This window comes from Dendropsophus ebraccatus, chromosome 6 (genome assembly GCF_027789765.1).
Source record: "Dendropsophus ebraccatus isolate aDenEbr1 chromosome 6, aDenEbr1.pat, whole genome shotgun sequence".
In the NCBI taxonomy this organism is placed as follows: Eukaryota; Metazoa; Chordata; class Amphibia; order Anura; family Hylidae; genus Dendropsophus; species Dendropsophus ebraccatus.
The window spans coordinates 4,659,763-4,677,321 of NC_091459.1; the positions used below are offsets into that span (position 1 = coordinate 4,659,763).

At 42.4% G+C, this 17,559-nt stretch overlaps 1 protein-coding gene across 1 annotated transcript in view; it reads right to left on the reverse strand.

Moving 5' to 3' along the window:
* CLDN16 (claudin 16) overlaps positions 1–15,255 on the reverse strand; it is a 31,534-nt gene extending 16,279 nt beyond the window's left edge. Inside the window, exons 1-2 of the mRNA XM_069973378.1 lie at positions 15,112–15,255; positions 1,167–1,269 (exon numbers count right to left, since the gene is read on the reverse strand). Coding sequence (XP_069829479.1) covers positions 1,167–1,269; positions 15,112–15,255 — 247 coding nt within the window. The remainder of the gene's footprint in view (positions 1–1,166; positions 1,270–15,111) is intronic.
* Between the last annotated feature and the right edge of the window lie 2,304 nt (positions 15,256–17,559).

Below are 17,559 nucleotides of genomic sequence, written 5' to 3' on the forward strand. Positions count from 1 at the left end.
ACAAAGCAATTTCCACTGTGGTTCAGAACATCCCGGAATTCTCTGAAGAGTATGAATTGGTCGGGTTAATTCATTGATCTGTCAGTCAGTGGATCTGGCATTAAGTGGAATTAGATGCCTGATGTAAATAACATTTGAAGTCGCCTCTGATTATGATGGAGCGGACGTGTTATTGAGAGCCCGTATACAGTCACATCCATTACAGCAGATTGATTTGAAGGACTGAAGTCTGTGGGGGTGTAAATTAAATTGTACAAGATCTTCCATTTCAATTTGGAAAGTGATTTTGTTGTCTAATTAACCATTCTGGATACTAGATTAGTTTAGAGAAGTAACGTACAGATGACACGTGATATGGTTCATGGAGTTTGTTGTTTCTTCAGGCAGCCAGACCTGTGGTACAATGTGTATAGGTGTAAGCATAGCTTTAGAGTAGGGATTGGGAACCTGTGGGCCTTTTGATGTGGCAAAACTACAATTACCATCATGCCTAGACAGACAAAACCAAACCAGAATTAGGAACCAAACCAGAATTAGGAACTGTAGTTTTGCAACGTTTCCTGGGCCAAAGGTTCCCCATCCCTGCTTTAGTGGGTGCTGAGGTAACGCATGGGGGGCCCTTTTGTCTACAGGGGCATAAAAGCCCTTCTGGTATATGAATAGCACATGGGGGGTGAGTAGAGGCTATTGCAGATCTTACATTGGGGCTCAGGGGGTTGGCACTACACATTACAAATTAACGCCCACAGCTTTGGGCCATTGACCCATCCAGGAGATCACACAACACTTAGGTGGTGCACACTTCTTGTAGAAAGTCAGTCAAATCTTTGCAGTCCAGAAAATGAATAAATGCGACACGACCGTTTCGCACTATGCGTGCTTCATCCGGCTGGTAAGAGCTGGATGAAGCGCGGATGGCATGAAACAGTCGTTGCTCTGTGGATTGTACTTGCCGTTATGTCCATTTCACCCTAAAAATCAAGCATCGTTCACGATTGGAAGTGGTGAGTGCTGCATTTATTCATTTTTTTGGACTGCAAAGATTAAACACAAAAAGTGGCTTCATTTTTTTTCTTACTCAACTTATTACGATAAATGTGAGCAAAGATACTGAAAAAAACAACAAACACACGTTAGCCGATTGTCCAAATATAAGAAATACGTACATGGGTGCTCTGCATAGATGGAGTCATATTCATCACAGGTTGTGATTCCATCAAATACATTGGTGACACATTCCCACCAAAGACCTCGGCACTTGGTACTCACCTATAACAAAAGTACAACAGGCCTTTAATATGGTTAGTTGTCCTGTGGAAGTCACATAAAACCAATGCCAAATGTATTACTTTGTTCTAAGGCAAATTTATAGAAACAAATGCAAAAAAAAAAAAAAAAAAACACCAGTGCTTTACTCTTACTTTCTATTATTTACTTGAACATGTAAAGGTAGCATGTCTAGTATGATCCCTCACCACTTCCCCAATGTAGCCTCCGACAGCTTTATATTTATGGGGCAGTGGAGGAAACACTGCCCTCTTGTGGCAGTGGGGGGAAGTACTTTAATGTCCTGTTGTGGTGAGACCCAGTGTCTTATCAGACCCCACCTGCATGAAACATAACCGCATACTAAGTTTTTCAGCAATCTGACATTTCTGAGTGCATTTGTATTTTCAGGCCATGTTTTTTTTTTTTGGGGGGGGGGGGGGATTGGTCTGCTGTGTTTTTGGTGCATATTGCAGCCAAAATATTCATGGCAAAAAAGTGCAATGCAGGTGCTGTAGCTTTCAGTGGGATTAAGCACCATATTACACATGGAAAAGACATTAGGATGGCAAAACTAACACATCAGCCCCATTTACCGCCATCCAAAATTGCAACAAAATACATGACAGGAATCTGAGGAGCAAGTCATGTGAAAAATGCAATGTGGGAACACGGCTTTAAGGTTATGGCACAATTAATGTCATACTACGGCTATGTTCACACAACGATTTTCAGCGGCCGTTATTTGATACTCCAATCAATGTTTAACATACTTTGGCAAGTGTTGTTTACAAGTTTAGGTTGAAAGATGGCCGCTTTAAACATCTTTTTGGGTGGGGCTACTTTTTAAGCTCCATATTGGGCAGGAGGCGCTGAGGATGAAGGTTTCTTATTATGTCTTATAGTCTTTTACTCCTTAGTCCTGTAAGATGGTTTGGAGCACTGCCCCACCCCCATAGCACCGATCCACCCCCAGCGGATTATCAATGGAGTGGGCTGGCCAGGGACGGGCTGGATCGACACTATGGGGACGGGCAGTGCTTCTAATGGTCTTACCAGATGGAGGAGTAAATGACTGCATGGGAACCATCCACTGAATTTTATTAAAAAAAATTTGCATGTGAACAACTTAAAACAATGTCCGTTGTTCTTTAAATTACAGCCACCTATAAATGTCCTGAACAATAATCTGACGGCCGCAGCAAACAATACACATTATTTTATTAATTTTGTGAACTAACGGTTGTTGTTCCCATAGACTTCAATGGAAATCATTAAAGGTTGAAAACGATGGCCGCTATTTTGAGTTTCACATAACAGCCGTTAATTCAATAAAAAAAGACAGTGTGTGAACATGGCCTAAAGCTTTTTCCTTAAAACAATCGGTGTGAATTCTAAACAGCTGTGGAAATGATCCTATACATCCAGCCATGCTAATTTTAAAGAAGCACTCCGGAAACTTTAGTCATTGTGCTGCACGCTGGCGTGTATACTCACCAGTGATCATCAGTGTCCCGCGACGCGGCTTCGTTCTGGTAATGCGGTGCCGTTGCACATTCACGTCACCGCTCTTCTGACCACTCTTCTGTCCATTGTAGGCCGGAAGTCGCTCTCTGCCATAGAGAATGCATTGGAGAGCGGAACTTCCGGCCTTCAACCTACATGGAGAGAGAAGAGCGTTGACGTGAACACGCACATGATTTAAACGGTGCCACAGGACCGGAACGAAGCCACGCCGCAGGACACCGATTATCGCTGGTAAGTATATACGCCAGTGTGCAGCAAAGAAATAATTTTTCCAGAGTGCATCTTTAATCTCGCTAAATGCAATGCATAAACCCTACAACGTTCATACACGACCGCCAAAGTCATTTTCACCTTTAATAACTCCTAAGGTAAAGCACGTGCCTCCTTTGTAATTATACCGTGCACAGCGCCTTTAAATATTAATCTGCCGCTATGGCAGGTTTTTAATACTAATTCGGAAACAGCATGGCCATGATGGAAAAATATGCAACAAGAAGTGCAGGCCTTTGTTGTAATGTGCATCCTGTTGCTAGATATTCTTCATAATGACTGCGCTGCCTGACTGCATCACATTTTATAAATCCCGTCCTAGCAGGTGCATGAAATAATGTCTCCCCGGTGCACCATGCTCCTCTATAGAATCAATATTCATATTGCTTACTGCAGCAAATGAGCACATTCAAATGCTGGCACCTTGATGAGATTAGTACAGTAAATATAATAGGGAAGCAGCAGAACACGTTGGTGGCTGAACAGTCGGCAAATGTCTTTCCATCCTCGGGAGATGAGATGTGGTTTCAGCTGTGCCGCTATGGGTCATTTACTTGCATGTACACAGTAGAAAGTCTCTGAGGTCATTGGGCAGAGAAGGAAACCCACTCCATCACATATTAATGCCTCAGGCTTGTTCTTGGAGGGGTTGGCAGCGATTCGACTCTCAGATACGTGAGAAAATTGGCCGTCATTAAGTAAGAACTCGGTTAATGAGGCTGTTACACCCGATTCCTTCTAAAGGTGCCTTTGTCTATAACATAGAAGGTTACTACTAATCTTTCTTATATTCTATTCTTTCTATTCTGTTATTAGTAACGGACAGGTTATTGTTTGTTATTCCAACGTTCAGATATCTAGAATTTTCTTTACAACATTTTGACAACTATTTGTAAACAATTATTCCTGGGAATGCGCAAAAATTATGTGTACAGAACTTTCCAAACCAGCCATGGAAAAGGGTTGAATGGGATTAAATAAATGAAAAAAAAGGTTGTTTTCTCCCATAAACTGCACCAAACCCGTCCATGGAGAGTGTCTGATACTGCGGCTGAGTATTCATGGAAGTGAATGTGGCTGAACTACAATACAACACACCATGTTGACAGGGATGGAATTGTTTTTGGAAGATAGGAGACGTTTTTTTCAAATCCTGCTCTCAGAGTCACTGTCGTATTTTTTTTTTTTTGCAGAAATCAATAGTCCAGGTGATTTTAAGAAACTTTGTAATTGGGTTTATTAGCCAAATCTGCCATTATCTGCATGTAAAAAGCCTTTTCCCAGGTCCCCCCCTCCTTCCTCTTTTTCATCCACTCCAAAAAATCTGAAAATTGTGACTTGTTGCAGGAGACGTACCCTGTCTGCTCTAGGGAGAGGGGAGGGGGGAGGAGGAAGGAGGGAGTTAGCCGGCAGCAGAAAGCAGATAACAGAGGATTACAGGCACGGAGCTGGGTGACAGCTGTAATCCGAGCTCAGACAGGTCACTGGTGATGGTCAGTAGAGATATCCCGTGAGGGATTTGTAGATTAACTCTTTGTTGTCCTGTTTTGGTCTTTTGTTTATCTCTCTCCATAGGAGAACAATGAAGACGGGGGGAGAGCTTCAAACTGCTTTTTCATGATAAAAATGCATTTTTCTGATAATAAACCCAATTACAAAGTTTCTTAAAATCGCCTGGACTATTGATTTCTGCAAAAAAAAATTTCACGACAGTGACACTTTAAGAAGGAACTATCAGCAGGATAGAGGAATCTAACCTGCTGATATGTCCCTATTGCACAGGAGACGCCGAGAAGGATGGTATGTCTCTTATATTATGTCTCTTATGTCTCTTATAGCGTGTCCCTTATAGTAGGTCTTTTATAGTATGTCCCTTATAGTGTGTCTCTTATAGTATGTCTCTTATAGTATGTCCCTTATAGTATGTCTCTTATAGTGTGTCTCTTATAGTGTGTCTCTTATAGGATGTCTCTTATAGTGTGTCTCTTATAGTGTGTCTCCTATAGTGTGTCCCTTATAGTGTGTCTCTTATATTATGTCTCTTATGTCTCTTATAGCGTGTCCCTTATAGTAGGTCTTTTATAGTATGTCCCTTATAGTGTGTCTCTTATAGTATGTCCCTTATAGTGTGTCTCTTATAGTGTGTCTTTTATAGTATGTCCCTTATAGTGTGTCTTTTATAGTATGTCCCTTATAGTGTGTCTCTTATAGTATGTCCCTTATAGTGTGTCTCTTATAGTGTGTCTCTTATAGTGTGTCTCTTATAGTATGTCTCTTATAGTGTGTCTCTTATAGTGTGTCCCTTATAGTAATGTCTCTTATAGTGTGTCTCTTATAGTGTGTCTTTTATAGGCAGGGCTGTTTTAACAGCTGCTGCTGCCCTAGGCACTAAACCTGAAGACGCCCCATCTACACGCACCTATTGGCGATACCAGACCTGACCAATACCACCATACCCCTTACCCCCTGGAAAAGACACCAGATTTACTGGCAAGTCTGAACGGGAGGAGGGAAACTAAAAAAATAAAAACCAAAAAATTAGTTTTTTCTGTCCCCCTGCAAGGTGCTGCCCTAGGCACCGGACCACGGGTGCCTAATGGTAAATACGGCCCTGCTTATAGTGTGTCCCTTATAGCGTGTCTCTTATAGTAATGTCTCTTATAGTGTGTCTCTTATAGTGTGTCTCTTATAGTATGTCCCTTATAGCGTGTCTCTTATAGTGTGTCTCTTATAGTATGTCCCTTATAGCGTGTCTCTTATAGCGTGTCTCTTATAGCCTGTCTCTTATAGCGTGTCTCTTATAGTGTGTCTCTTATAGTGTGTCTCTTATAGTGTGTCTCTTATAGTATGTCTCTTATAGTATGTCTCTTATTGTGTGTCTCTTATAGTATGTCTCTTATAGTGTGTCTCTTATAGTATGTCTCTTATAGTGTGTCTCTTATAGTGTGTCTCTTATAGCGTGTCTCTTATAGCGTGTCTCTTATAGCATGTCTCTTATAGTGTCTCTTATAGTGTATGTCTCTTATAGTATGTCTCCTATAGTATGTCTCTTATAGTATGTCTCTTATTGTGTGTCTCTTATAGTATGTCTCTTATAGTGTGTCTCTTATAGTATGTCTCTTATAGTATGTCTCTTATAGCGTGTCTCTTATAGTGTATCTCTTATAGTGTGTCTCTTATAGTGTGTCTCTTATAGTGTATCTCTTATAGTATGTCTCTTATAGTATGTCTCTTATAGCGTGTCTCTTATAGTGTATCTCTTATAGTATGTCTCTTATAGCGTGTCTCTTATAGCGTGTCTCTTATAGTATGTCTCTTATAGTGTCTCTTATAGTGTATGTCTCTTATAGTATGTCTCCTATAGTATGTCTCTTATAGTATGTCTCTTATTGTGTGTCTCTTATAGTATGTCTCTTATAGTGTGTCTCTTATAGTATGTCTCTTATAGTATGTCTCTTATAGTATGTCTCTTATAGCGTGTCTCTTATAGTGTATCTCTTATAGTATGTCTCTTATAGTGTGTCTCTTATAGCGTGTCTCTTATAGCATGTGTCTTATAGTGTGTCTCTTATAGTATGTCTCTTATAGTGTGTCTCTTATAGCGTGTCTCCTATAGTGTGTCTCTTATAGTGTGTCTTATAGTGTGTCTCTTATAGTGTGTCCCTTATAGTGTGTCCCTTATAGTGTGTCCCTTATAGTCTGTCTCTTATAGTGTGTCCCTTATAGCGTGTCTCTTATAGTGTGTCTCTTATAGTGTGTCTCTTATAGTATGTCTCTTATAGCGTGTCCCTTATAGTGTGTCTTATAGTGTGTCTCTTATAGTGTGTCCCTTATAGTGTGTCCCTTATAGTCTGTCCCTTATAGTCTGTCTCTTATAGTATGTCTCTTATAGTGTCTCCCTTATAGTGTGTCTCTTATAGCGTGTCTCTTATAGCGTGTCTCTTATAGTGTGTCTTTTATAGCGTGTCTCTTATAGCGTGTCTCTTATAGCGTGTCTCTTATAGTATGTCTCCTATAGTGTGTCTCTTATAGTATGTCTCTCACAGTGTGTCTCCTATAGTACAGTATGTCCCTTAAAGTGTGTCTCTTATAGTATGTCTCTTATAGTGTGTCTCTTCCCCCCCTCTCCTGTATAATAGGGACATATCAGCAGGTTAGATTCGTCTCACCTGCTGATAGTTCCCCTTTAAGCATATTGGTCCAGATTTACATGAATTGTGTAACATTTACTATAAATGATAGACGCTTTTAGGCTCCTTCCATTGCACTCTAAGAAGCAAGCCTTTGTGTGTCACAAAATTCTGCCACAGTTTATACCAACTTCTACTTGGTTGAAACTGAGACTAGACAGTCTTAGAATGTGAAAGATTTATCATACAGCATGAGCAGCTACTAGAGATGAACGAGCCAGGCAGAGGTTCGGATAAGTGTGGTGTCCCACAACAGATGTTACTTATATGGCACCTCTCGCAAAAGCCTTGCAGTCAAAAGGCTAGGTGGTGATGAAGGTATTTATTGGTTTTACCACCAGATGTCAGCATTTTGTATATAAACCTGTATATATGTATTGCACAGCTGTAGTAAACACAGGGTTACTGTTTTTTGTATTCTGTGATCTTGTGATCCAATGGAGATACTTATTTTCCTTCTACATAGATCTATACTTCTTTCTTTGCACACTCTCTTCTCCTCCACTCACAGGGGCTCTTACATACCCATGTAGGAAGTAGTCACTGGGTGGGAGGAAGTGTAGCGTCAGTTTCCCTCTGATTCTCTGGGGAGGAGGACATACACAGAACAGGCATCCCTGCTGAAATTAGCCAGGGGCTGGCTCTGCCAGGAACCCTGTCCGGAGTCAGAGTGTATGAAGTGACCAGAAACATTCAGTATTACTAGCCTAACTTTCCCAATTATGCAGTGTTAGACCTCAAAAGGAGAACTAGTCAGAGATCATCTCAACCCACGCTGTAAACCTCTCTAGACAGTGCAGGGCAGTCTCCTAGGACAGAGGAACTGACCCAGATAGAGCAAAGCAACCGTAACAAAGGCCTACGTACTCTATATCGCAGCACGGTGACAACGGATAACTTCGGACACTTAGCTAAACCCAGGTAACCAAGACTTTGGCTTGTGTCACCCTGATAGGACAGGTACCCCGATACTGTAGGGCAGAAGGTGTTTAAGCGACAGTATAGTTGAAACACAAGCAGAAGTATCTCTCTTTCAAGTATTCTTCTTTCAAGTATTCTTCTTTCTCCAGTTCCAGCAGAGCACACTGCTACCCTGGGTTGGGACCCTCATGACAAACTCCTCTCCTCTTCTCTTCACTGCTGCACACCGCTACATCTACTGCTCTTCTGTATCAGCACTTAAATATCTCCCAGCACAGATCCAGTGAACACAAATCTGTACACAAGAAATTATCTACTGCCAGCGTATCCTGTATTACAAGAGACTGCTAGTAAAGCCATCTTATTTATTTTACTGGGACTCAGTCATCCTTGCACCAGCACCTACACCTCTCAGCTATATACTCCTTGGGTCATTTCCCCCTTTCTGTGGGTGGCGGTGTCGACACTCCAGGTGGGTCATCTTCCCACTCAGGACCACCATGATAGGAGCCCAAAGGACCCATCACAGCCCGGCAGGTCATTGACCATTTCAGGGGTATACAGCCAGCCACAACCTAGCAGAGTAACACCACATCTGTGTGCTGAACCATCAGTGGCTGAGCTGTACAAAACCGACCAACCACCACAGAAGTGGCGTCACCAGGAGCAACTTAGTGAGTGACCGGTGGAGCAAACCACATAACTATGAACCCGAACCATCGGCATTTGAATCCCACTGTCTTCCTGTTCTATGGGGAAGGTGGAGACAGACACAAGGTGGAGAGTTCCGCCCGGAAAACAGGAATACAGCCAGGGGCAGAACTACCGCCGTAGCAGCCGTAGCGGCTGCTACGGGGCCCCTAGCATCGGGGGGCCCGTGGCCTGGGCCCCCGGAGCTTACTGCCTACAACACCCGGTGGCTGAGCGGGCCTCCCGGGTGTTCAGTTTTCTGATTGACAGCGCGAGAAGCCATAGGCTTCCCGCCCTGTCAATCACTCTTGTGACCGCAAGCAGCATTGGCTTGCGATCACAAGAGTGTTGCCCCCGCCCCCGACAGATCAGCAGCTTCCAGGCGAAGTCCCGGACAGCGACATCACTGAGCTCAGTGTGCGTCGCGGCGGCTGGGACTTTCGGTACAGGAAGTGACGCGCACCCTGTACCGGAAGACCCAGCCGCCGCGGCGCACACTGAGCTCAGTGATGTCGCTGTCCGGGACTTCGCCTGGAAGCTGCTGATCTGTCGGGTGCAGATGAAGATAGAAGAAGAGGCCTGCGACTGATGGGGGATCGTGTGCAGGGGCGGGCTGGGCCGGGGGGCAGGGGGGCATATGCCCCCCGGGCCGGTCTTCCCCCAGTTGTCAGGGCCGCATGGCTGCTGACAGCTGGCTGGAGTCCTTAGTGCCTCCCCTGCTTACAGCCCCGGCCCTCTTCAGTCATATTTACCTGTGGCTGTGGTGGATCCGGACTGTGATGGAAGCGGCCGCCGAAGCCCCGCCCCCATGCCGGTAAGCCCCGCCCCCTGTATGGCCACTATGCTTTCTATAAGCCTAAGAGGCTTATGGTAAAAAGCAAACTGCTGTAGGCAGTATCTTCCTCCGGCCACCAGAGGCCGCTCTCTCCTCCCAGCTGGTTCTCCTGCAACTGGGCTAGAAGAGCCTGAAGACAGAGAAGATGGTGTCTGCAGGAAGCAAGGTACCTACACAGGAGGAGATCTACACAGCAGGACATAGGGCAGGGGGAGGGGACCAAGGCCCTCCAGCTGCTGCAAAACTACAACTCCCATCATAGCTGGAGAGTGATAGGCTGTCCATGGATGATGGGAGTTGTAGTTTTGCAACAGCTGAAGAGCCAAGGTTCCCCCTCCCTGACATAGAGGATACATATATACAGGAGACCTACACAGGAGGATACATATATACAGGAGACCTACACAGGAGGATACATATATACAGGAGGAGACATACAGAGGAGTATATAGAGCATACATATATACAGGAGGAAGCATATATACAGGGGTACATAGAGGATACATATATACAGGAGACCTACACAGGAGGATACATATATACAGGAGGAGACATACAAAGGGGTACATAGAGCATACATATATACAGGAGGAAGCATATATACAGGGGTACATAGAGGATACATATATACAGGAGGAGGCATATATACAGGGGTACATAGAGGATACATATATACAAGAGGAGACATACTGAGGAGTATATAGAGGATACATATATACAGGAGGAGACATACAGAGGGGTACATAGAGGATACATATATACAGGAGGAGACATATATACAGGGGTACATAGAGGATACATATATACAGGAGGATACATCTATACAGGGGTACATATAGGATACATATATACAGGAGGAGACATATACAGGGGTACATAGAGGATACATATATACAGGAGGAGACATATATACAGGGGTACATATAGGATACATATATACAGGAGGAGACATATACAGGGGTACATAGAGGATACATATATACAGGAGGAGACATATATACAGGGGTACATATAGGATACATATATACAGGAGGAGACATATACAGGGGTACATAGAGAAAAAGAAATGGTGTGGAGACAGCATCCATCCAGTGAAAAAATATTTTTACTTTATTTTAAGCCATTGCATATAAAAAGATTACCGACGTTTCGGCTCTAACACTTGAGAAAGGCTCAGGAGTGTTAGAGCCGAAACGTCGGTAATCTTTTTATATGCAATGGCTTAAAATAAAGTAAAAATATTTTTTCACTGGATGGATGCTTTCTCCACACCATTTCTTTTTCGCTATTGAGTATCAGGTGTGGGCCCACCTGACGGAGACTGTGCATCCCTGGGAGGTTCCGCTGTTCCAACCTTGGACTTTACCAGGGGTACATAGAGGATACATATATACAGGAGGAGACATATATACAGGAGGAGACATACAGAGGATACATATATACAGGAGGAGACATATATACAGGGGTACATATAGGATATGTATATACAGGAGGAGACATACAGAGGGGTACATAGAGGATACATATATACAGGAGGAGACATACAGAGGGGTACATAGAGGATACATATATACAGGAGGAGACATATATACAGGAGGAGACATACAGAGGATACATATATACAGGAGGAGACATATATACAGGGGTACATAGAGGATACATATATACAGGAGGAGACATACAGAGGATACATATATACAGGAGGAGACATATATACATGGGTACATAGAGGATACATATATACAGGAGGAGACTTATATACAGGAGCAGACATACAGAGGATACATATATACAGGAGGAGACATATATACAGGGGTACATAGAGGATACATACATACAGGAGGAGACATACAGAGGATACATATATACAGGAGGAGACATATATACAGGGGTACATAGAGGATACATACATACAGGAGGAGACATATATACAGGGGTGCATAGAGGATACATACATACAGAGGAGTTAGGGCTGGGCGATTAATCAAATTAATTTGCCCAGAAGGTTAGAATCAATTTCGATTAAAACCGTAAATTCAATTTTCACAAAAAATCATTGCAGGTGGAGCAGCGTAGAGTGACGGGTTGGCGGCCGGGCAAGAGGTGCAGGTCAAGCAGGCGGCGCGGAGGTGAGGTGCATGTCAGTATAATGAGGGTCAGGCAGCTTTCCCAGCATCTTGTATTTGTAGTCAGTATAATGGAGGTCACCCAGCTTTCCCACCATCTTATACTCAGTATGATGGAGGTCACCCAGCTTTCCCACCATCTTATACTCAGTATGATGGAGGTCACCCAGCCTTCCAGCATCTTGTACACAGTTTTATGGGGGTCACCAGCTTTTCCACCATCTTATACTTAGTATGATGGAGGTCACCCAGCTTTCCAGCATCTTGTACACAGTATTATGGGGGTCACCAGCTTTTCCACCATCTTATACTCAGTAGGATGGAGGTCACCCAGCTTTCCCAGCATCTTATACTAAATATGATGGAGGTCACACAGCTTTCCCAGTATCTTGTAGTCAGTATGATGGAGGTCACCCAGCTTTCCCACCATCTTATACTCAGTATGACGGGGGTCACCCAGCTTTCCCACCATCCTATACTCAGTATAATGGAGGTCACCCAGCTTTCACAGCATCTTATACTTAGTATCATGGAGGTCACCCAGCTTTCCCAGCATCTTATAATCAGTATAATGGAGGTCACCCAGCTTTCCAGCATCTTATACTCAGTATGATAGAGGTCACCCAGCCTTCCCACCATCCTATACTCAGTATAATGGAGGTCACCCAGCTTTCACAGCATCTTATACTTAGTATCATGGAGTTCACCCAGCTTTCCCAGCATCTTATACTCAGTATGATGGAGGTCACCCAGCTTTCCAGCATCTTGTACTCAGTATGATAGAGGTCACCCAGCTTTCCTAGCATCTGTCTATGGGACCATTCTGTGTCATCACTGAGCCGCCCCATAGACTTATACAGGAAAGTGAGTTCTGACCCTTTCACAGGGCACAGTAGGATATTTGGTCACAAATGACTGGAAGGACCGAAGATGTTATAGGTAAGAGGTTAGAGGCCAGAGTGGTCCTTTAAGGATGGGCCGCCAGCCTGCTACTCATGGGCCAGTGCTGTGTAATTGCCCCCCGGGCTAAAATTTGCCAGCCAGCCCCTGATCGTGTGGTTAGGTGAGTTGTGAGTTTTTTTATTTTTATCAGAGGGGAACAGGGGAGCACAGCACTAGGGGCTATATATATATATATATATATATATATATATATATATATATATATATATATATGGGATGCACAGCACTAGGGGCTATATATATATATATATATATATATATATATATATATGGGGGAGGGACAGCACTGGGGGCTATATATATGGGGGAGGCACAGCACTGGGGGCTGTATATATGGGGGAGGGACAGCACTGGGGGCTGTATATATATATGGGGGAGGCACAACACTGGGGGCTGTATATATAGGGGAGGGACAGCACTGGGGGTTGTGTATATATATGGGAGAGGCACAGCACTGGGGGCTGTATATATGGGGGAGGGACAGCACCGGGGGCTATATATATGGGGGAGGCACAGCACTGGGGGCTGTATATATGGGGGAGGCACAGCACTGGGGGCTGTATATATATGGGGGAGGCACAGCACTGGGGGCTCTATATATAGGGGAGGGACAGCACTGGGGGCTATATATATGGGGTAGGCACAGCACTGCGGGCTATATATATATGGGGAATGCACAATACTGGGGGCTGTATATATATGGGGAGGCACAGCACTGGGGGCTATATATATGGGGGAGGCACAGCACTGGGGGCTATATATATGGGGGAGGCACAGCACTGGGGGTTATATATATGGGGGAGGGACAACACTGGGGGCTATATGGTGGAGGCTCAACACTGGGGGCTGCATATATGGGGGAGGCACAACACTGGGGGCTGCATATATGGGGGAGGCACAACACTGGGGGCTATATATATATATGGGGGAGGGAAAACACTGGGGGCTATATATATGGGGAGGGACAACACTTGGTGCTATATATATATATGGGGGAGGGACAACACTTGGGGCTATATATATGGGGGAGGGAAAACACTGGGGGCTATATATATGGGAAGGGACAACACTGGGGGCCATTTGTAAAGGGAACAACACAGGGGGCAATCTATAAGGAGGACGTCACAGAGGAGGTATCTATAAGGGTAACTACACTGCCGGATGTATATAATAGGGCATGCGCAGAGGGGGGGGGGGGGGGTATTTATTTTAGTGGACTAAACAGAGGGGTCATCTATAAGGGGACTACACAGAGGGGGCCATATACTACAGGGCAGGGATAGGGAACCTTGGCTCTCCAGCTGTTTAAAAACTACAGCTTTAGCTTTGACTGTCTACACATGATGGGAGTTGTAGTTTTGCAACAGCTGGAGAGCCGAGATTATACGAATTGTGAGATAAAAATGTAATTGTCTTCAATGTACAATAAGGAATCATAAAAAAGCCAATCATACACACACACACACATACACACACACACACACACACATACACACACACACACACACACACACACATACACATGCACACATACATACACACACACATACACACTTTTACACATACACATACACACTCGTAAAATGGGTCGTAGAAAATTAGAAAATAATATCAATACCTTTCATGGACCAGACAGCAAAAAAATTATACAGATTAACAAGATCTGAGTTTTATTACTTATTTTAGGACTCAATTTGAAGGGAACTCAGCCTACAATAAAGATTTCAAGAGCGATTTCCCTCCATTACTTAAAGGGATAATCCAGCTAAAATCTATTTCTTTCAAATCAACTGGTTTCACTAAGTTATATAGATTTGTAATTTACTTCTATGTAAAAATCTCAAGTCTTCCCATACTTATCAGCAGCTGTGAGCCCTGCAGGAAGTGGTGTGTTCTTTCCAGTCTGACACAGTGCTCTCTGCTGCCACCTCTGTCCATGTCAGGAACTGTCCAGAGCGGCAGCAAATCCCCACAGAAAACCTCTCCTGCTCTGGACAGTTCCTGACATGGACAGAGGTGGCAGCAGAGAGCACTTTGTCAGACTGGAGAAAATACACCACTTCCTGCAGGACATACAGCAGCTGATAAGTACTGGAAGACTTGAGGTCTTTAATAGAAGTAAATGACAAATCTGTATAACTTTCTGAAACCAGCTCAGTTAAAAGAAAAAGATATTTACCAGAGTTTCCCTTTAAAGGGGTTGAAGACTAGTAAAATAAGAGATGCTTCCTACAGAAACAGCGCCATGTTAAAGAATCATTTGTCATAAGGAAAATCTAGTTCATTATCCCCATATCCGATGAGTTTCTTTTTTTTACCTTACCTCCAGAGAGTCATCTGCGTTTTGCATCCAGCAATCTGTCCAAGTCGCCACAATAAGAAAACCGGCCGAGACAAAAGCCAGAAGAAAGCCGCTGTACTGTGATAGGTTCCTCACTAGGCCGAGACTGGCGCCTGAGGTTTCCATCTCCTTAGACTACATACATCCGGTGACCAGACCAATATACAGGGGCTAATGTCCGGGTATAATGGCGGCCGTGTCCCACAATGAAGGAAAGCTCGAGGAATAAAAGGCTCCACAGGTATAAAAAGGCTCAAGATGTAACAATATGGAGGACAAGAGCCGTCACCTGAGTCAGGAGTCACCGAGAAGGGAAAGGACAGAGAGGTAAAGATCACACCGAACCACAGGGGAGAATGGGGAGAAGTGAGAAGAAAGACATTAGAAAGATCGGTTAATTATTGACCAACATTACTGCACAGCTCGGACGCTATTAGAGGCGGAATGTGGGCGGCACAGTGCAAATGTGATAGATAGAGAGATAGATAGGAGATAGATAGATAGATAGATAGATAGATAGATAGATAGATAGATAGATAGGAGATAGATAGATAGGAGATAGATAGATAGGAGATAGATAGATAGATAGATAGATAGATAGATAGATAGATAGATAGATAGATAGATAGGAGATAGATAGATAGATAGATAGATAGATAGATAGGAGATAGATAGATAGATAGATAGATAGATAGATAGATAGATAGATAGGAGATAGATAGATAGATAGATAGATAGATAGATAGATAGATAGGAGATAGATAGATAGATAGATAGATAGATAGATATTATAGTAAATCCAACGGCACTCCAAGATATGTTGAAATCCAAAAATGTGATTTATTCACGTGATTAAATCATGTTATAGCACAGCAATCAAAGAGGCCTCTTTGATTGCTGTGCTATAACATGATTTGATCACGTGAATAAATCACATTTTTGGATTTCAACATATCTTGGAGTGCCGTTGGATTTACTATAATATATTGGAAGTTCGTGGTTGGAACTACTACTGGCACCCACCTCACTTACATTGTGCTGCTGACATACTTTCACATAGATAGATAGATAGATAGATAGATAGGAGATAGATAGATAGATAGATAGATAGATAGATAGATAGATAGATAGATAGATAGGTAGGAGATAGATAGGAGATAGATAGATAGATAGATAGATAGATAGATAGATAGGAGATAGATAGGAGATAGATAGATAGATAGATAGATAGATAGATAGGAGATAGATAGATAGAGAGATAGATAGATAGGAGATAGATAGGAGATAGATAGATAAATAGATAGATAGATAGATAGATAGATAGATAGATAGGAGATAGATAGATAGATAGATAGATAGATAGGAGATAGATAGATAGATAGATAGATAGATAGATAGATAGATAGGAGATAGATAGGAGATAGATAGGAGATAGATAGATAGATAGATAGATAGATAGATAGATAGATAGATAGATAGGAGATAGATAGATAGGAGATAGATAGATAGATAGATAGATAGATAGATAGATAGATAGATAGATAGATAGGAGATAGGAGATAGATAGATAGTAGATAGATAGATAGATAGATAGATAGATAGATAGATAGATAGGAGATAGATAGGAGATAGATAGGAGATAGATAGGAGATAGATAGATAGATAGATAGATAGATAGATAGATAGATAGATAGATAGATAGATAGGAGATAGATAGATAGATAGATAGATAGGAGATAGATAGATAGATAGGAGATAGATAGATAGATAGATAGATAGATAGATAGATAGATAGATAGGAGATAGATAGGAGATAGATAGATAGATAGATAGATAGATAGATAGGAGATAGATAGATAGATAGATAGGAGATAGATAGATAGATAGATAGATAGATAGATAGATAGATAGGAGATAGATAGGAGATAGATAGATAGATAGATAGATAGATAGATAGATAGGAGATAGATAGATAGATAGATAGATAGATAGATAGATAGATAGGAGATAGATAGATAGATAGATAGGAGATAGATAGGAGATAGATAGATAGATAGATAGATAGATAGATAGATAGATAGATAAATAGATAGGAGATAGATAGATAGATAGATAGATAGATAGATAGATAGATAGGAGATAGATAGATAGATAGAAAGATAGGAGATAGATAGGAGATAGATAGATAGATAGATAGATAGATAGATAGATAGATAGATAGATAGGAGATAGATAGATAGATAGATAGGAGATAGATAGATAGATAGATCCCGCCCAGCAGTCCAGGAGTAAGCAGCACTGAACATGAGCTCCTGAGTTTTCATCACTTTATACCTTGTAATGAGCAAATTCTAAGACGAAACCTGGGAAATACAAACTCCATGGGATACAGAAGCGAGCAGCACTAAAGCTCTTCATAAAAAGGAAAAA